The following is a 22,654-nucleotide window of genomic DNA, read 5'->3' as shown; positions in this document are numbered from 1 at the left end:
GGCAATAAATCATCTCCACACCTCTGCCATTTTGCTTCGGGCACATTGTAGAGTTTATGGAAGTTGTTTGTTGTGTGTGGCGTGCCAAAAGATCGTTGGAGCTGTTGCTCCTCGCATTCAGGCGTGGCAAAAAAAACTTGGATTTTTACTAAAATAAAACTGTAGAATTTACAAAAAGCTGATTTATAAGACGACTTCATGCAAATCTGTAGTAAAGCCAGACACTGACGTTTGCTTCAGCGCAGGGAGGTAGTGAGCTGCTGTTTTAATGCGTTTGATCTGTGGAAGGAGCCGGCTGTTAAACACTTTGCTGTCTCCAAGGTGCTGTAAGTGTCTGCACTCCCCGTGTATTCATAGATCTGAGACCCAAGCATACTAACAACGTCATGAACCAGTCACAATAATAATAATAATAAAAATGGCCTCTAACAACAAACCTGGACAAATAGAGCACACAGATCAAATCAAACAGGAAAATCTGACGCTTACTTGAACAGCATATTTAGTCCCGCATGAATTTATTTACGTGCTGAATTGATGCTGTGGTGAGTCTGGTGGCCAGAAAACACTGGGTCCAAATCAATAATAAATCCATGCAAAGGCACCAATTCATTGCAGGGCACCAAACATTGCTCCATTCACTCACTATTGTCCCATTTATACTATCTACACTAGCACCCAACCTTTTTACTTACCCACTTATTTAATGTCCATTTACTTACCCATTAATGTGCACACTAACATACTCACACACTCATTCACTCAAATAATCATTCTGCGTGTGTGTGTGCGTGTATATATATGTGTGTCTGCTCTGCAATGGACTGGCGCCCCGCCCAGGGTGTAACTGTGTGCCTTGCGCCCATTGAAAAGCTGGGATAGGCTCCAGCACCCCCTGCGACCCTGATTGGATAAGCGGTTAAGACAGTGAGTGAGTGAGTGAGTGAGTGAGTGATTTAATAAAGACAAATAATGTAACTTTTTGCAAGTTTATGTAATAACAGTTATTACTATGTATAGAAATAATCTACCTTGGGTTTTTAAAATTAAAAATGATAAAATTACTTTTTTGCTTAGCATCAGTAACAGTATGCCTTGTTGTGCTTTTTTGCTATATAATATTTAGTGTGGTAGAACAAAAACAACATAGGTAACAGCATTAGGAGGAATCTGCAGCCATAAAATTATCAAAATAAATATTTAGAATTAAAACAGCTCAAAATTGGATTTGAAGGTGGTCAGATACTTTGGCTCAATTATGACCAATAAAAACACATAACATTGAAATATATGTAATGTATGTTAAGATAATAGAACAAGCTAGCGCATTTGTCAGTACTAATCCAGTGCTGGTTTTAAAATTGTATCACTGATAAACTACATAATCTGATGAAATATTATTTGATATATTATTGTGATGATTTTGTACATGAATTATTACATGTGGAATTCCCGACTGTTAGTCTGAGTGAAATTTAACATGTGCTTTATAGCTTCCCCTGTAACTCTATATACGTGGATTTTGGAGTAAAACGTGTCCTAAACCCTGTCTAGATGTCCCTATTTCACACACCGGTGTGTAAAAGCAGACAAAGCCTGAAGACTTTTTAAACCGAGTCTTAGGTCAGGACTCAGTTGTCAGAGTACAGGGATGGATGTTCTTTTTTTTCCATCAGAACATCCGAGCGCTCTTCACTGACACATGGAAATGCGCTCAGCTATGCCATGCACAGACCTTAGCATCAATTTTATGATGTATGAAAGCAAGCAAATCGCTTTGATGGCAATGAAAGCCCCCCAGATGACAGAGAGAGAGGCCACAGTAAAACCTATAGGGTTTGGATGACCTCCACAGTGATGCAGCGTATGCCAAGAACCTACAAGGCTCGAAGCTAAAATGGAAAGCAGATCTGATACACATAGATCATGAGGATCAACATCCACACAGATGCTCACTGACCTGGCAGATACGGATGGCGTTGTCCAGGACGGTCTTGGTGTCCGTGCCGTAATCGCTGCAGGGCAGCTGGGCTCGGCTGAAGTGGGCCTGCAGGAGCAGGTTAGTTTTGGTGTGGGCGCTGTCGTACGAATGTGGGTTGACTTGCAGTGGAAGCCGCTGGGCCAGTTCGCTGTTCAGCTGATCCTCGTTGTGGCGCACCGGTAGTTCAGCGTACTCCTCCGCATCCTGGAAGCAAAGGAAACAGGCTGAAGGTCATTTATAAAAAAGTGATTTGACTTTAAACAGCTCCATTAAACGCAAATAAAAACAACAGCCTGTCTGAAGCATAAACTCCATCAAACATTCATTTATTGTCTGTCCACCTTCTTATCCTGGTCAGGGTTTCTTACATTTTCAGCATTCAGCGGACAATACAATTGTGACTGAATACAATGCAAGCAATTGAAGGTTAAGGGCCTTGCTCAATGACCCAACACTGGCAACCTGGCAGATAAGGGGCTTAAACCAGGGACCTTTCGATTACTAGTCCTTTACCTTAACTGTTGAGCTACCACTGCCCACACACACAGACTTAGGGCAATTTCTAGTAGCTTCAATTAACCTGACTGAATGTCTTTGGACTTGTGGGTAAAAACCGGAGCACCCGGAGGAAACTCATGCAGACTCTGGGAGAACATGCAAACTCCATATAGTACCCTGGCCACCCGGCAGGGCAATTAAATCAAGGGCTCAATCAGTGAGCACATTTCTGCTATAAATAAAGTGGGCTGCTAACTGAATGGAAGTGATGTGAGGACTTTCAAGTGCTCGCCGATACTACCTGCTAGATGTCCTGAGTTACAATAATTATTATGGTTAACTAAAGCTTAAACTATAATAAACAATAAACCTAAATTAAAAAAGAAAAACCACAACATGACCTAATCTGTAAAATTTCCCAGATTATGAAAGCTGTTCTGGCAATTACAAACACTTAAAATAACATATAGTAACTGGCATTGACATGTCATACGCATGTGATCAGCATTATAGCAGACGAGTCAAGTGTTACCCACTTAAACAGTCTAAAACAGAAAAAAAAATCTAAATTAGGCATCAATTTCAGTTTTTGTTTGTCATGTGTCACATTCTGTCACATTTTAAGGACTGTTTCTGCCCTGTCCTGGTTGAATATGTCTTCTCCTTGTATTAGGTGCAAATCTGTCCGCCTGTTATGGCTGACGTGGCATCAAGTGTATGTGGATGGTATGTGTAAAAATATATTAAAACATATTAAACATATAAAAAGCAGCAATATTAATGTCCAGACAGATTTACTACAGCTCGGCAAATAACTGTTTTTTTACCCTATTTGTAGTGTACCAGATTGAACCTGCACTTTGAGGCAAAATACCACGCAGGGTCAATGCAAATAGATCCATTTAGACTCATTTTAAACTTTCCTCTCAAACAGTTGTTTGTAGTGTGTCCCAGACACATCCCACACTCAATACACAATGATGACCTAAATCTCTTTAAAGCTAAAATTTTTTTAATGTTAGGCCACCAAACTTGTGCTTATATCATGGTTAATTAAAACTGGTATTTCACTGCAGTAAATTTCAAGTAATGCACACAGATTCTCCATCCGGAAAACACCTGAAAATTAGGACTTGTTAGAATGGATTTTGTGTTTTAAGACATTTTTTTCATAAAGTCATAAACATGACATGAAGTCTTTTATTAAGGACAAAGCCGTTCACTTCAAGGATGGATGACGATCTTGGTGGGAACAGCTGCATCCGCTGGATTAATCTCTCTGGTTTTATCATAAAGGCACTAGACAGGGCTTTTATATTTAATGTGAAAGGCAGGTCTCAGGCTTTCCTGGTTATATGATTCAAGGACTAAAATTGCAAAATACTGAGATGGATTTATTTCTGGAAAACCCCTCTTACTCTAATCAGAAAACAATAGACGATTAAAACAGTGTTGAAGATGAATACATGTACACTGTTCTTTAAAGCAATTTTTTGGCCAGGAAAAAACCTTGACAAAGAAATAAACAACACCAAACCAAGCTGGTCAGCCAAGATTATTTGATGCCTGAAGTTATTGTTGTTAGTTAACAATGATAACTAACAACGAAAATTAAAAAATTAAATAATAATAGCAAATAAGAATAAAAGGACTGCCTTATTTATGTGACTTTTTAAGACTCTTTTAATGTATCAAAATAAACTTAGATATTTTGCATCTCAATCCCAAAACATCAGGCATCTATGACTATTAATGCAGTTTCAAATTATGAATTAAGCTGTTATTTTAATTACATATTCTGTCTAAAAAATTAATAAATGTCTCCAGAAGCGATTGTTGGACTTATAAACAATGACGAGGACAGTGAGTACAGAGAACTGATCCAGGACTTCGTGGACTGGTGTCTGCAGAACCACCTCCAGTTAAACGTGGGGAAGACCAAAGAACTGGTGGTGGATTCCCGCAGGTGCAGACCCACCTTGTCACCGGTAAACATCCAGGGAATGGACATTGAGAGAGTGGACTCTTATAAGTACCTGGGTGTTCACCTCAACAACAAACTGGACTGGTCAGTTAACACTAACGCACTTTATAAAAAAGGTCAGAGCAGACTCTACCTACTCAGGAGACTGCGGTCATTTGGAGTGCGGGGGGAACTCCTGAGAACTTTTTTTTATACAGTGGTGGCATCAGCCATCTTTTATGGAGTGGTATGTTGGGGCAGCAGCATATCTACAGCGGACAGGAAGAGACTGAACAAACTTATTAAGAGGGCCGGCTCTGTGCTGGGGAGCCCCTTAGACCCAGTGCAGGTGGTGGGAGACAGAAGGATGTTAGCCAAGCTGGCATCCATGCTGGAGAATGACTCCCACCCCATGCATGAGACTCTGGCAGCACTGGGCAGCTCCTTCAGTGACAGGCTGCTTCACCCCAAATGTGTGAAGGAGCAGTATCGCAGGTCCTTCCTTCCTGCTGCTGTTAGACTGTATAACCAGCACTGCTCCAGACACATCACACACACACTTTAAATCATTCATTATTCATAACAATGTGCAACTATTTCCCCATGTAATTATTACAATGTGCAATATGTGCAATATTTTTTCCCATGTGCAATTATTGTTTGTAATTATTTGTAAATATTTTGTTTTTTCAGTTTTTTCTGACTTTTTATTATTATTATTGTTATACACTGTACTTTTTATTGTCTATTTTTTGTACTGAGTGCTTTACTGTCCCTTTGCTGCTGCAACACTGTGAATTTCCCCACTGTGGGACTAATAAATAAATGCAAAAATGCTTCTCACAGAAATTGAAACAACATGATTTTGTCATTAACAGAAAAAATAAGCACAAAAATTGACCATTAACTGTCATTCAAACTGTGATTAGGAACATATTTGTCTTTGCTGCTGATTGTACTGTAATAATAACATTTTTTAAATAAAAAAATTTATGAATTTATTTCTGAATGAATTTATTATTATAAATACATGTATTTCTACAACACATTCTAAACTACACAAATAGGTGACAAAGTTATACTTAATACCTTAACTCCAGCCAATATGAGAGTTAAACATCAGTAGTGGTAGAGGTAGGCAAATAGACAAGTCAAGTCAAATCTATTTGTATAGCACTTTTAACAATGGACATAGGGTGTGTTCAAAACCTAGTGATCTCTCAACATAGACAGCATTTTATGTCATCCTACGTGTGCTCCAGAGAAGTAGGCTGTTCGAATTCTTAGATGCTTTAAAATGCTCCCTAGTAAGATATCTTAAATTTGAATTGTATTTTGAGTAAATAACAAGGGAGCATCCGATGCTGCCTTAACGGTGAAGGCAATTCCAGCATTCAGTGCGGCACAACTTTTCTCACCAAAAAAAAAAAAAAAAATGGCAGACGGTGCGGAGAAACGAATGTTTTCAAACGTAAAGAAATAATTATAGATTTTTTATTTGTATAAACTTGCACAAGTGTCGCTTATTAACAAGTTTGGGCTTGTCAGCGAATTTAGCCGTTTTCGGTACAAGGAGAGAGATGTTTGTTGACATGCTAGCAACTTTACAGAATCCAGGACTGACAGATAAAACACCCCTGTTGAGCAAACCGAGGGCGACAGTGGCAAGAAAAACTCCCTTAAAATTATAGGATAATATATATATATATAAACCGAACACGCTGTTGATCTCCCTGAAGCAGATATGCGAAGGCACAAGTTCTGGTGTACAGCCGTTCTCGTCCGGCTTTTCTAATGTACTCTTGTAAGTAAAGGCAGCGGCCACATTAGTCACAGCTCTGCGCTCCCCCACCTCCATCCATCAGTGCTGCAGCACCAAGCTTAAACGCCTCAGAGCCAAGAAAGTGAGAAATGGTGGAAAAACGGAGAACAAAAGAGCATATCACGACATGATTTATCTCCAGAGGGCACAGAGTCTGCATACAGATCTGGAGAAGATAAAAGACGGCAGGCGGTCTGTAAACAGAAGCACTGACACCGAGCTCTCAGACAATATTCTCAGTCTCAGATGACATTTACATACACCGAGAGCAACCACAGCACTTTAGAGAGCCGACTGAGAGCTTCTGATATCTCACCAAAGTGGAGTTTTTTATATATTGAAACTAAAATACGTTTTTATTTTAATGTTTTAATATTTTAAAAAAGGGGGCAAACAAGAGTTGTTGTTTTTTTTTTTTTTACATAAGAATAAAAAATTGTTCTCAATAGACTTTTATTTTCATTTTATTTTTTTTTTTAAACAATTTTGAGCACCTTAAAAGGATCACTCAACTACACAAATCTTCACTGGCTTTTTGGAGGCTCAACACACCAACTTTCATAGCAGAAGGAGAGAAGAAAGAAAAAAGAAAAGAGAACGGGTCGAAGAAAGCAATCGACTGGGTGCCTCATTACGACCACGCCACAGTAATTAGAGGCCATTGAGAGGCTGGGGGGTCTTTGTGCCCCCTGACAGGGGGAATGATTTGGAGGTATTGAACCCCATGCTGGGGTGGGACAGGGGGTTGGCATGGGTCCAGCCTGCCTCATGTCATGCTTTTGTTAGCCAATCTGTGGGAGTCTTTAACACTGGGACATGTTAAGAGACAGAGCGCTGGATAATAATGTAGAGCGCACTTTAATGGGAAGATTGGGACCTCTGGTTGTAACCCAGCCCACAATTAGCACAGCAACCTGTGCACTCCTGCTGTCTGTGAGAAACATATGCACTAGAAGTGCTAATCACATGTTCTTAGGACTCAGGCTGTAAGCAATCTCGATACAGTCCAACCGGCTCATTAGTAACAATAGGACAAACTGTATGTTTAATAAACACTGCTTCATTTTAGGATCACACCTCAGCACATTAGTACGGTTTATACAAAGCACCTTATTCAGGACTGTATCATGCTAAAAAGGTTACATGCTGTATGATACTGAGAAGCTAATATTAAAAAATTATTCAGCTACATGTATAAAAACGTTAACTGAATTTTTTCATATTAAATTTTGGACAACATTAAAAAAGCTGGAAATTAGGAAATAAAAATAAACACAACCATTGTAGTCACATTAAGTGAAAGAAACACTTAAAAATTCAACCTGTCTCCGATTCATTCCATTTAAAATGCATGAATGATTTTACAGTGAAGAACAGTGGTGCCGAACATTAACAACACTAACAGTTTAGTTAATCATGCTTAAGTTATCTTTGGAAGTCAATTATTAACGATTTAGGTAATAGCATGATTAATTATTTCACTCTAAAGAAATATATACAAACATAAAGCAGCACAAGGTGATAATAATACATATAATAATATATTGTTAAAATAATAATAATAAAAAAAAGATGTTGGAGGTGGTGAGCAATAATCTGCTTACTGATAAAAAAAAAAGAAATAATTAATTATTTAATAAATAATAAATAAATTACAAAATATTTAAGTTTAAAAACTAGGCTACATAAAAATGGGCATAGGAAGCTCATTAAGGTACTAGTGATCAGAAGGCTGCTGGTTCACAATATTAAACGCAACCTTTGGTGCAATTAAAGAAGTTATAATTGGGGAACTGGACATGGGGAAAAAGGGAAAAAATGCAAAAACTTTTTACAAAATGTGTTTGATGTGTTAAATATGTTAAATCTGTTTACTTTTATTTAATAATACTCTTTTTAAATTTTAATTATGCAAATATTTCACTGGGAAAGCTTTATAAACTAGATTAAACATTTTGGGACTGCCCTAAACTATCAACATTTTGGAAAAGTGTTCAAAAAGAGATTAATCAAATTTTAGGAATAGATTTATATTAGATCCTGCACTGTATATATTAGGTATATTACCTGATAACTTGACCGACTGGGACTTGATTGATTTATTGAGAATTTTGCTTTTAGTTGCAAAGAAAATGATAACAGTGTGTTGGTTAAAACCTCAACCCCCCAACATCGTGCAATGGAAAGATATGGTTAAAAAGGTTAAAAGGTTTTTATTATGGAGAAAATTACAGCAAGATTACAGCTAAGATCAGATAAGTTTAACAAAAATGGTTACAATAATGCTTGAAATGCAAGAACTGTAACTACCTCTTTTCTTAATTATTTTTTATCATTTTTTTATTTTGTGATTATGAATGTTGAAAGTTGTATGTATTGTTTTGTGTGATGAATAAAAATCAGATTAACATGTAGTATTTATAGATACAGATATATTAGCCATTTATTTTCTTTATCTAATTTGATACTTTGAAATGAAAAACAAACAGAAAAACGTATAATAAAACATGTTGATCAGAAATGGTGCCACGCAGCAATATGAGCCCAGAGCACCTAATCTGATCCTTACCTTCACCTTACTCTTATTATTGTATCTATCATTATCACATTTGGGCTGCTTTATGTTTCTATATATTTCTTTAGGGTGAAATGATTAATCACATTATTACCTAAAATCATTAATACTTTACTTAAGCATGATTAACTCAACTGTTAGTGCTGTCTGTAAAGAATTTTGCATTAGTGTCTTTATCAGTTTGATCCCAGTATTTATATTTTCAAGGTAAGGTAAGGTTTTCATGTGTGTTTTTGCCTGTGTCCAGTGTTCTCAGATAGTACCAGACTGACACCAGCACTCATCAGAATAAAGGGTAAGGGTAACATCTAAAGAACCAGTAAAAAGCACTTTCTCTTCCAGGATGGAATTCAGGATTTGTAATACTTTCAGGTAAAATGCTTTGTACAGCTTTCATAGCCCTCCTAATTCAACACATACATAACAATTATACACGCCCGGATATTTAAGCACTCTTACAGCAGGACTCCTACAAGCCGCGTGTGACTGTGTGTGTAAGTGAGACAGATGTGATGTCACTGGTCACCAGTGAAGTGTGAAAATGCTTTGTGTTCCAATTATGTCAACAATCAGTGGAAAAGAAAAGAGCCCCCATAGGACAGAGCATGAGGAAGCAGTGGCCTAATAAGGCATAGTAAAGACATGCTAATTGTCACAGGTGCCTGGAGAGCTGTAACTCTCTCTCTCTATCTCTGTGTGTGTGTGTGTGTGTGTGTGTGTGTGTGTGTGTGTGTGTGTGTGTGTGTGTGTGTGTGTGTGTGTGTCGGCTGTGCTTCTGGTTCTCTCTCAGACTGAAATAGTCATTAGCTAAGCAGGGAGTTGGGTGGTAAGTGCATTTCAAGTCAACGTTGCAGAAGAGAAGTGTTTCATAATAATGTGGTATAAAAGAACAACTTTCTGACATTATGAGAGTGGGGAAAATCCAGAAAAAATGGGTTCTAAATAATAAATGGAAAAAGTTATACAAGGCATTTGATTTTGTAAAAAAATTATAAGCTTTACATGTTTTTTAAATAATCTGATAAAGAAATGATGACATTGAGTTATCATTGAAAGTTCATGTCTAGGCTTTTCTCTTTGTAATTCTAAGTTGCAGACTTATAAACGACTCAATTTATGAGTAGATATTACTTTTATATGTCAACATTCTTATTAACAATAACATTACAATGAATTCTTGCATGTATGTATTATTTTTCCATGTTTTTTTCCCATGTCTTTTCAGGAATAGTAAAAATACAGTGGCGTAGCTTTGCGGTTAAAGTACTGAACTAGTCATTACAAGACTGAAAAACAGCTTCTATCCGGATGCAGTCAGACTGCTGAATTGTTCCACCCCCCCATATACTGACTATGCACCTTATGTAAACATTTTACATCCTAACAACCTTATATAAATATTTTGTTTGTTTATTAGGATTTTACCGTCATGTTTTACACACTTTGGTTACATTCATGACAGGAACGTTAGTTACTCATTACACAAGATTCATCAGTTCACAAGGTTATATCGAACACAGTCTTGGACAATTTAGTGTCTCCAATTTACCTCACTTGAATGTCTTTGGACTGTGAGAGGAAACCGGAGCACCCGGAGTAAACCCACGCAGACACGTGGAGAACATGCAAACTCCACACAGAAAGGACCCGGACCGCCCCACCTGGGGATCAAACCCAGGACCTTCTTGCTGTGAGGTGACAGTGCTACCCACTTAGCCACCGTGCCGTCCCCTTATATAAATATTAAACACTTTAACAACCATATATAAACACTTTACACACTGCCAAATACTGAACACAACTGTCACATTAACCATCTTGTGATTTGTTGCGGCTTAGTCTTGCTGCTATACTTTTAACAATCATGGACTTTAGATCAACATAAGCTGTTGCTGTTCTTTGTGCAATACTTCAAAATCTAAATACTTTTTTTCAGTTTCTTAGTTTATTCTATTTTATACTTATCTTCACTTTTTAATTCATGTCGCACACACTGAGGCCTGGGTAACTGTATTTCGTTCTATCATGTACATGGTTGAATGACAATAAAGCTGAGTCTGAGTGTATTTCATATCATTAGAATCACTAGAATCAAAAATAAAGAACTAGGCATTAAAATTAACATGGTAAAGGTAAAAATAAGCATTTATCTTAAACCACAGATTTGTAACACAGGTTAATAATTTGCTGCTGTTCAACTCAATCATTAACACCTTTACACAGTAGTGGCTGACAAAGGCAGCTAGTAGTCTGAGAGAGTGTGCCTTGTATTTGGATACATTTTATTTTAAAATTCCAATTCTTTGTGGGAGAAAAATGTTAATTTACACTAGAAATCGTATTCATACTTAGAACGTGTAGATATATTTAGGGCATGATTGCCAGTAGTCCAAGAATACTGCTACAATAGAATGTAACTGGAAAGTGGCGTAAGTGACAAAAAGTGCATGAATTACATTGTATGACCTCTAAAACCCAGTTCTAGCTAATTTAGACCAGTTCATATGTTCTAGCTAAGAAAGCTCTGTTACCGGTGGAATCTTCCACTGTCCTACAAGCTTACTGATAAAAGGTGATTATTTTCTTTCCTTCTTATCGCATCCTACTGTTATAACACTAAACATAAAACACAAAAATAATAAATATAAAGTGATGGTAGGGGTGGATTGCATGCCACAAAACAACATGGGGTCTGGGGGACCTGGGTTTGCTTCTTACCTCCGGTCACTGTGTGCAAGTTTCAAATTTTGTGTCTGTAAGAGTTTTCTCTGGGTACTTTAGCTGTCTTGCACCTCATAAAGCATATCGATAAGTAGATTGGCTACTCGAAATTGCTGCTAGGTGGGGTAAGTGAATAATCATGTGAGTGTTAATCATGTGAGTGGGTAAACTCTGATTGTCCAGCATGTATTGGTTGGTAAAAAATAATGGATTATAATTGTGTTATAAATTCATCATGTCACTTATTAAAGTGAGATCTGGTGTGAGATGCAGCATGTGTAATTTATTCATTAACATTGGTTGAAAGAACAAAGACTGCTGATGAAAATATTCTCAAATTGGGCTTTTTTGGGCTGTCTGGTTTAAGATTTTACCTGTTCGTGCAAAGATAAAAATACAACACAAACAAATTCAGTCAAACAGTACTTCTGCACTTAATGATCTCATTTCCTGGCCATAAATTGAGATGCCTTGATGTCCGATAATTAAAATGAGTTGTGCAGGTAAGTTATACATGATTCACTATATCACTTTAAATTTCCTGTTAGCAGTAAAACTGTGTGTACTCACCGACAGGATAGACAGCAGCTCCTGGACGAACAGTTCTGATTTAAGCCTCTCCTTGAACATGCAAACAGACTGGTGCTTCAGGTAATAATAGGATGCGATTCGGCCGTATGTAAGAGGCTCGATGGTGCTCCCATCCTGGAGATAAACACAGACTTATTATAAATACTAAAAATAATTTAGTGATAGTGATTCACCTTAAAAAGGCCTAAAGTTGATGCTCTACCTTAAAGAAAACAATTATTTATACTTATAAATAATGAATAATATAAAATAATATAAAAAAAAGGTTTATTTATATAAAGGGTGCACTGAATATGCACAGGAAATTTTACAGTTACAGTGGGGCCAAAAAGTATTTAGTCAGCTAGTCTGTATGACCTAAAGTTTCCAAAATCATTCCACAAAAGACTGCCAAGTTGCCCTTGAGCAAGGCCCTTAACCCTCAATTGCTTAGACAGTATACTGTCACAGTACTGTAAGCTTCTTTGGATAAAAGCATCTCCTAAATGCCAAAAAATTTAAATGTAAATTGGCTACAGTTTACTGTCCCCTGCCCCCCTTAGAAGAGCAGTGAGCACTAAATCTAGATAAAACATTTAAAATACAAAGACTACGTTCTAGGCTACTAATTATAAAACCAAGCTAGTGGATCACGTACTACACAAATGAGATCATGATCATGATGACCGGTCCCCACTGGCTTTCAGTCCCCATTCGCCACGGGTATGAGTATTATACTTAATTAATTACTGCTTTAATACACTAAGCACACACACATACATACCTCTTGTATTTTCATACAGTAAGAACTCTCCAGATCTCTGAGACTTTTTTCCACCAGATTGGACAGGAACTTGTTGATTGTGTCATGATTTGTGTCGTCCAAATTGTAGTAGCTGAGAAGAAAAGAGGGAAACATGAACGGAAGGGCAAAAGTATTTTAGCTTTAATTTATATACACTGAGAGGAACATTATAGGTGTGATGACACACACACACACACACACACACTTTTGTTCTTATTTCTGCCTACAGTTAGTATTATTACTGCCACTGTTCATTTTTTTATTGTTGTAAACACTTGCACTGTTTTTCTCACATTTTTATTTGTACATCTGCAATTTTTTTTATATACTGTACACCGACCTGGCATAACATTATGACCACTGACAGGTGAAGTGAATAACACTGATTATCTCTTCATCACGGCACCTGTTAGTGGGTGGGATATATTAGGCAGCGAGTGAACATTTTATCCTCAAAGTTGATGTTAGAAGCAAGAAAAATGGGCGAGCGTAAGGATTTGAGCGAGTTTGACAAAAGCAAAATTGTGACGGCTAGACGACTGGGTCAGAGCATCTTTAAAACTGCAGCTCTTGTGGGGTGTTCCCGGTCTGCAGTGGTCAGTATCTATCAAAAATGGTCCAAGGAAGGAACAGTTGTAAACCAGCGACACGGTCATGGGCTCATTGATGCACGTGGGGAGCAAAGGCTGACCCGTGTGGTCCGATCCAACAGATGAGAAGTTAATGCTGGTTCTGATAAAAAGATGTTAGAATACACAGTGGATCACAGTTGCAGGGCTGTTTTGGCAGCCAAAAGGGGACCAACACACTATTAGGAAGGTGGTCATAATGTTATGCCTGTTCGGTGTATATTTTCTCTGTTATTATTTTCTGGGCGGCACTGTGGCTCGGTGGGTAGCACTGTTGCCTCACAGCAAGAAGGTCCTGGGTTCGATTTCTAGGTGGAGCGGTCCGGGTCCTTTCTGTTTACTTTACTATTTAATAATTTCATTACTATTTAATCTTTACACTGAAACTATACCTCATGCATCATTACACTTACCAGTTATTCATTTTATGTAAAATACAAGAAATACGCAGTTCTACCTGTTTTTAAAATTCTTAGAAAATAAAGTAAAAAAAGTGGGGAAACTTTTTGAAGAACCCTCGTATATTCTATGCTTTTAGGTGGATTTGGGAGTGATAGACCTCCAAAATACTCAGAAAAAGAAAAAAAAAGACAAGGTGTTTCCAAACTTCTAATAGACTTCTAATAGAGGTTGTTCACATTAAACTGAAATACTGCACGTGTTCTTTATGGTCTATTGATTTCTGGATCAATAAACATTACCATAGTAATGACTAATTCTATCACGACGAATACTTGGTAAAAAAACAAGCTTTACCGTGTCTCCTCCAGCAAATCACTACAAGCTTATGGGATGCAGGCCGGCTGACACAGCAGAGCGTAAATCACTTCCATGTTTTGTTCAGCATGTAAAAGCTAGCATATGAGCCAGCAGCAAAGAACACAACTATCCCACAGCTATGCACTTCATTTTACACCGAACATCTAAGAGACCGTGTGCATGTGTGTAAACGCATGAATCTCAAGTGAAGCGCCGTAAATGAAAGAAGCATGTATTTGGCAAAAGACGGCACTTTTTTTTCCAGCAAGCGATATCGTAAAATGAGGTACATGTGTGCAGTATGTTAATACTTATACTATTTAAAAGGCCTAACTGATTCAGTGCATTATTTACTGCTGAATTACAGTTATTAGTCCCGCTATGTCACAGACAAACACCTGTGTGCGTGTCCTGGATGTTTGATTGATTAGTCTATTTAACTACTCTGTTAGTTACACTGCCCACTTGGCCAATAAAAGGTTTCTATTTTCTGACATGACTGAAAAACCAAGATTACACACATTACACATGATGAGGACCTTAAATTAGTGTCCGGGATTCGGCTTTTGTAGTCTGTGTGCGCTATTCTTTGTGTGGTTTTGCACTGATTTCACTTTAGATCCTGCCTTCTCACACTTCTCTTAAAAATGCCCAAGCGCAAATTAAAATTCACAGACAAATTCCATAAATAATCCATGTTTTCGTCTCGGTCGGGATCCTTGAAAAGCAGAATGCATGACCTGCAAAGTGTCCAATAAAGGTGCCAGTTCAGCAAAACACAAAAGTGCAGCTAAAGGAGAGAGTTCGTCAGGTAGATGGTGTTACTGCTGCAGAGGGAGTTTTTGCATTTCACACCAAAAAGCATCACAACAGCTACAGATCAATGGACAGCACATCTGCCTTGTTAAAAGGTCTTTCCCTGATTTTGAAACAGCGGTGATATTTCTAAATGTGCGTATTAAGATAGAGGTTATTGTTAATGCCATGGTAGCACCACATTCTGTCAAAATAGCTCTACTGATGAACTGTTCTACATTTACATTTTCAGCATTTAGCAAACGCTTTCATCCAAAGCGACTTACAATTCTAATTGAGTACAGTTTGAGCAATTAAGGGTTAAGGGGCTTTGCTCAGGGGCCCAACAGTGACAGCCTGGCAGTAGTGAGGCTTGAACCTGCAACCTTCTGATTACTAGTCCTGTACCTTAACCGCTGAGCTACCACTGTCCTGTTTTATTCGTTGTTATTATTGTTTATGGCTAAAAGCTGAAACTGAGTGTAAATAAGATTATCCGACCATAAATGCATTTGTAAGTTGTCTTGTTAAAAGTAGCTGCTGATTTATTAAAGTTCAGTAACACAGTTGCATGGTTATTGATGCATTTGTCAATTATTTAAACCCCTACTTTACACACATTGCCATTACCCCCCCCTTCCCCCATGAACCAAATCTTCCACCCAGTGCAGGTGTCCTAACTTAAATTGACATTATAAATCTAAAAAATAACCCAAAAACATTTTTCTCACCCTAAAATAATCAAGGAGAGTGAAGTAAACCAAAATAATCTATTTGTGTGTGGTGTGAGGCAGATATTTTACTCCAGACTTTAATCCACTTACACAATGGCAACACGACAACAATCACACACAAATAAAATCATTCATTAGTTTTAACAAACCACTTCATAATGGTCAGCGTCATAGTGGATTTGGTCCATTCAGAAACATCTGGTGGCACAGCGGTAAAACATGCAAGCACACCAGAGCTAACATCTCTGAATCTCAGCTTTGCTACCAGCTGGCCGACCGCCTATTCGAACAACGAACTGGCTCGTCCGAGAATGGCAATGCCGGAAGGGATTCTTTATAACTGCTGCAATTACGACCTCTGCTGGCTGATCGATGGCGACTGCACAGAGCCGGAGGATAATGAAGACAGCCACTGCCAATAATGCTGACCTGAATTGTATTCTGACATGTCGGTGCCTGACTCTGTACGCAATACAGATCCCCATATGAACCCCTATCATGCAGGTAAAAAGAAGCGGTCAGTGGGAGCGTGTGCTAGTCACAGCTCTCCTGAGTCAGGAGTGGAGGTCAGCAGCAGTGGAGGAAGTAATTGGATATGACTAGATTGGGTGAAGAATTGGGAAAAATGCATTGCAAGTGTGTCATTAAATGACAATCTCTCACAGAGACACATTTCTATTAATCCACTTACACATCTAGAGACGATTTACGTGAAGCAACAATGATAGCTGATGTCTCCAAGACAGCCGTTTTGGTGGCACAGCTGTCCAAAAACATGCATGGCTGTAAGTACGTGAGTGAATGTGTGATGTCCTGTGATAGATTGGAGCCCTGGTCAGAGTGTATCCCTGCCCTGTGACCCTGACCAGGATAAAGTTTGCCTGGAAGCTAAAGTCTATACGGCATTTCAGTAGGACCCGGCATCAGATGGGGCTCCATGGGGCTCAGATGCTGTGAATATTCCCAATAAGCAGCATTTGACACCAGAAGAGGTAAGGCGAGCCAAGAAGCCCGATTGTAGTCAAAGATAGTGTTTACTTCACAAAGGCTGGACGGAGAAGTAGTTGGCGCAGCCTTCACAGTATGTCCAGACAGCACAGTCACATAGCATAGTAGTGACCTGTATGTTGTTTACATGCATTGTAGCACACAAATTCAGGTTGCGTACAATGTGGAAAATATAATAACTCTATTTTTAACTCCCACAGATTAACTAACTAAAAAACCCATGTTATTTAAAGGCTAGGAACTAGTGTGTCTCATTAAAAAGAATACAGTGGTACCTGATTGCGTTGAGTTTTAAAGACATTGAGTTTCAAGGTATTTTTTCCCATAAGGATGTTTGGGAAACCTGTTAATGCGTTCCATGGTCTCGTGGAACTGCATATATTTTAGGCTAATGTAAAATAATGAGGTTGATTTTAATACTTATACACTGGAAATAACACAAATTGAATATAAAAACACTGAAATACAATTATAAAACTGTTAAAATCTATATAAAAATACAATGCCATTGTTTCCTATGAAGTGTGAACCTCCAAATTTTTCCCCGTTGTGAAGTAAAACACAAACTCGTTAGAAAGCCAATCAAGCGTTTTACTGACAATCATCTGTGTGACACAAACTGAATAAATGCAAATAACAGCATTTCTTAAAAATTAAAATAAGAAGGTCTGATTGGTTCAGAAAAGCGCTCTTTCAACCATTAGCACCAATTCTGTAGGAGCGTTCCTTTCACCCCAGTTGTTTCTGTGAAGTGCACTACATAGGGTATTCCACCATTTTAAGTGAGATTCCAATCCAAAGGTAACGAAAATGTTTAAATGAAGTGAACTTCAAACTGTGTAGGGAGTAGGGAGCGACGCTTCATCACTACGCCGGAAGCTGGCTGTAACATTTACCCATTGCGTGCGTTGTGGGTTAAGACCGCCGGAGCATTATTACAGAGCAGAATATTACAGAATATCAGAATGATGTTGGATCGACGTTGGAATATATATATTTGTCACACGTAACTAATGTTAACACATGCTAACGACTCTTGTTGTTTACGAGTCATTTTTTTGCGAGTTATGAGTCCGAGTCATTTGAAACGAGTCCAAGTCGAGTCTGAAGTCGCTGTGTGTGCGACTAATCTCTGCAAGAGACCACAGTGAATAAAAAATAAACCACAAACATCTTTGTTAAAGACTTAAAGGATTAATAATAACACACATCAAAATTATAACAGCACTGATTGTCATAACAAATGTACATAATACTGATTCAGAAATTGTGTACAGATTATGTAGACCTGCAAGTACCTTAGAGTTCAAATGAAGACCATCACTGTCCCAATTTTACTCATCATGAAAAATCTTTCCTGTCTCAGGCACACATAAATGGACCTGTGTGATCCAAATACATTTACATCAATAACAGTCTTAGAAAAAAAAGAAGAAAAAAAAAGAAAAGAAAGTGAAGTGAAAAACAAGCTCAGGATGAATAATAACCTTTCTGAAACAAGTTTCAAACAAACTGTTGGCCTTCCTTCCACCACAGCTTGGGCTATTTAGCCAATCAGCTCTGAAAAATGGCATGTCTGGCAAGACTTCTCTTCTCAAAGAAGGGTCAGGTACGCTTTATACAAATAGTGCTCCAAACTTCTCTGCATTTTAGAGGTAAAGTCCAATAATACATTATACATTTTGCTAACTTTTATATATGGTTGGGCAGTAATTAAATAAGGGTGTTCAGACTTAATATTGCAACTATAGCTATTGAGGTATTATTTTTTAACTATGCAAGTAATTCATGTTTAATATACACCGATCAGCAAGAACATTAAAATCACCTCCTTGTTTCTACACTCACTGTCCATTTTATCAGCTCCACTTACCATATAGAAGCACTTTGTAGTTCTACCATTACTGACTGTAGTCCATCTGTTCTCTGCATGCTTTGTTAACCCCCGTTCATGCTGTTCTTCAATAGTCAGGACTCTCCACTGCACTGCAGTGACACTGACATGGTGGTGGTGTGTTAGTGTGTGTTGTGCTGGTATGAGTGGATAAGACACAGCAGCGCTGATGGAGTTTTTAAACACCTCACTGTCACTGCTGGACTAAGAATAGTCCACCAACTAAAAATATCCAGCCAACAGCGCCCCGTGGGCAGCGTCCTGTGACCACTGATGAAGGTCTAGAAGATGACCAACTCAAACAGCAGCAATAGATGAGCGATCGTCTCTGACTTTACATCTACAAGGTGGACCAACTAGGTAGGAGTGTCTAATAGAGTGGACAGTGAGTGGACACGGTATTTAAAAACTCCAGCAGCGCTGCTGTGTCTAATCCACTCATACCAGCACAACACACACTAACACACCACCACCATGTCAGTGTCACTGCAGTGCTGAGAATGATCCACCACCTAAATAATACCTGCTCTGTGGTGGTCCTGTGGGGGTCCTGACCATTAAAGAACAGGGTGAAAACAGGCTAAAAAAGCATGCAGAGAAACAGATGGACTACAGTCAGTAATTGTAGAACTACAAAGTGCTTCTATATGGTAAGTGGAGCTGATAAAATGGACAGTAAGTGTAGAAACAATGAGGTGGTTTTAATGTTATGGCTGATCAGTGTATATACTCTTGTTTTGTTCTGCTATTCATTGTGTTTGAGGTTGCAGGCTGACACATTAGAACCCAGAACAGCCCCTGCTAATAACATTGACAAGTATTCTAAACATTTATAGAATTTACACGTATTCTATTCTATGCATTATCACGTATTCGTTGTAATAAAATACATTAATCACCTTTAGTAAGTGTGATCAGTATTTACCCCAAACCTGTGTATATACAATTCCAAAAGCAGCAGTGCAGTGCCTTGTTTATAAAGCATGTTGAGCATTAAAGTGACAGATCATCATCATTTCTCTTGGTGGCTACAGGCTGGGTAACAGGGCAGAGCGACGGTAGAATGAGTAATGGGCTGCATTCGCCGTGCGCTGTGAGACTGCCTGTGAACATGGTTATATGTGATTAAGGCGTTGCCATTATCATTATGGGCATTTGGCCCCTGACAGTGCCGAGGTGCTTAGCGGCACTCTTTATGAGACCTCCGGGGGCCCGCGCTCTCCTCTCCTACCCACAGAAAGAGCATGCGGCTCTGTCTACAGCACTGAATCATTGCTGATGAGCAATAGCTGGTGTCAAGGTGACCGATTCAACATGCTGCAGCTTTAAAGGCACAGAGGACAGAGATAAAGACGAGTCCCAGAACATGACTTCCTGTTCTGCCTCACACAAATAATCTCTTGCTGATTACACACACACACACACACACACACACACACACACACACACACACACACACACACACACACACACACACACACACACAGAGCAGTCACAGTAAAATATAAAGGCTGTGGTTTAATCTCATAAACATATGGCAGGTAAGTAAAGTATGTGCCACATTTTATATGCAGTTCTTGATTTTAAGTGCATTGAATTAAAAATGTAATTAATTAAATAAAACACTAAAAAAAATAAGCTAGCTCACTACTGCTGGGATCCAGGGTTCGAACCCCAGTGGTGCTATCAACCAGTCGTGCATCTATATACAGATGTGATTGGTTTTGTCTAAAAGAAGGTGGGGGGTTTGTGGCCCTGTGAGCGATTGGTACCCAGTGATTCTGGGGAAACTGAACCCACTATGACCTGACCAAGATAAAATGGTGGTAAAATGTAAATGAAATTAAATACATAACAAAAATATGGAGTTAAATCATCCATGTATGTACAGTTCCAATAAAACTTATTCAACCATCATTGCAAATTAGGTTTGTTAGCTAAATTTACTTGCAGCCGTTTGCAATAAACCTGCCCATGACGCCGCTTCCTAAATGGAATGGAACAAATAAAAAATTTCCTAAGTGCTAACACTTATAGTGCAGCAATTTTAGCCTATTTGTTTTTGGTTTTATTTATTTATTCTTTCAACTTTTCAGTGTTTGATATTATTATTATGTATTTTTTAATTATGACTACTATCATTGTAGTAGTTGTAATCTAGTGGTTAAGGTACTGAACTAGTAATCCAAAGGTTGCTGGTTCAAGCCTCACCACTGCCAGGTTGCCACTTTTGGGCCCTTGCGCAAGGCCCTTAACCCTCAATTGCTTAGACAATATACTGTCACAATACTGTACGTCGCTTTGGATAAAAGTGTCTGCTAAATGCCAAAAATGTAAATGTAAAGATAAAAGATAATAATTGATCCCATTGGGTAAATTAGCTTGTTACAGCAGTATGAAAGAAAGGTGATAAACAACAAAAACACAACTAAGGGAAAAACCTTGAAAAAAATTAAAGAAAACTGTAAATACAGACTTAAGAGCTGCTAGACAAAATTAAGCGCATAGTGTGTAGTTATGACTATATACAGGGTGTCCCTAAAGTCTGGACACATAGGCAAAATGCATATTTTCAATACATTTTTCAACAACATTTTCTTTTAATAGAATATTAAATGAGTTTTTCACTATTTGTGATGCAATAAGTGTGTTTGTTTGTTTGTTTTATTAGGATTTTACACTTTGGTTACATTCATGACATGAACGGTAGTTACTCATTACACAAGATTCATCAGTTCACAAGGTTATATCAAACGCAGTCATGGGCAACTTAGTGTCTCCAATTCACCTCACTTGCACGTCTTTGGACTGTGGGAGGAAACCGGAGCACCCGGAGGAAACCCATGCAGACATGGGAAGAACGAACTCCACACAGAAAGGACCCGGACCGCCCCACCTGAGGATCGAACCCAGGACCTTCTAGCTGTGAGGCAACAGTGCTACCCACTTAGCCACCGTGCCGCCCTGATGCAATATGATGCACCTGGAGGAAACCCATGCAGACATGGGGAGAACATGCAAACTCCACACAGAAAGGACCCAGACCGCCCCACCTGGGAATCGAACCCAGGACCTTCTTGCTGTGAGGTGACAGTGCTACCCACTTAGCCACCGTGCCGCGCTGATGCAATATGTATGTGCGTGCCGTCCTTTCCAGCCACTGTGCTGCCCTGATGTAATATGTATGTGTGTGTTAGTAAACATATAGTTAGTTACAGTAAATATAGCGATATTTCTTATGCATCCAGATCTTAGGGACACTCTGTAGAATAGATTTATATCAATAAAGAATTTAGAGAAAGTTATGAAAATCTAATCAAACAGATCAGTGCTCCTGCCATGCCTGTTAAACACTATTTTTTTTTATTTATAAGTGCTACACATTAAAAATGCATTATAGTATTTTGCTGTGTAGCAACAAGTCTCTTGGTGGAGTAATATTTCTATTAGAAGAAACTGGCCATATAAAAACATTGTGGTTTCTTTGCATTATTTTTAATTATATTTAAGTAAATTTCACAAAACTGTTGTATAAAATCAATTATCTGATCAAGTAATAGCAAATAACAGCTGTAGTATCTGCCTACAATCAACCATCGTGTTATTTATGATTCCTCTTTACGAGAAGCGCTGGAGTTAAACATAGCTGAGGTCGGACGCTCCCTCCAGCCTCGCTTTGGCCAGTTCTGGCTACATCACTGAGGGCACAGTGGTTCCTAAATGTTTAATGTGAGCTGACAGGCGTGCAAATGCCAGCAGTGTGGAATGTTCTGGAATCATCATCTACAATTCAGAGCAGATGTGTATGCTGCCCTATACGACCTCTGCACCGAGGATGAGCTTGTTGGTGTGTGCATGTGTCTGTGTGATGTTTTAGATCGGGGGTTTTTAATGTTCAGA

The 22,654-nt window shown here is 38.5% G+C and overlaps 1 protein-coding gene across 1 annotated transcript in view; it reads right to left on the bottom strand.

Moving 5' to 3' along the window:
• ascc3 (activating signal cointegrator 1 complex subunit 3) overlaps positions 1-22,654 on the bottom strand; it is a 283,422-nt gene that overhangs the window by 17,137 nt on the left and 243,631 nt on the right. The window contains exons 35-37 of the mRNA XM_062991400.1: positions 12,915-13,026; positions 12,131-12,265; positions 1,961-2,185 (exon numbers count right to left, since the gene is read on the bottom strand). Of these exons, the coding sequence (XP_062847470.1) occupies positions 1,961-2,185; positions 12,131-12,265; positions 12,915-13,026 (472 nt within the window). The remainder of the gene's footprint in view (positions 1-1,960; positions 2,186-12,130; positions 12,266-12,914; positions 13,027-22,654) is intronic.

The sequence above is a fragment of the Trichomycterus rosablanca genome, chromosome 3 (assembly GCF_030014385.1).
Source record: "Trichomycterus rosablanca isolate fTriRos1 chromosome 3, fTriRos1.hap1, whole genome shotgun sequence".
Lineage (NCBI taxonomy): Eukaryota > Metazoa > Chordata > Actinopteri > Siluriformes > Trichomycteridae > Trichomycterus > Trichomycterus rosablanca.
This window is presented reverse-complemented; position numbering and strand designations above follow the sequence as displayed.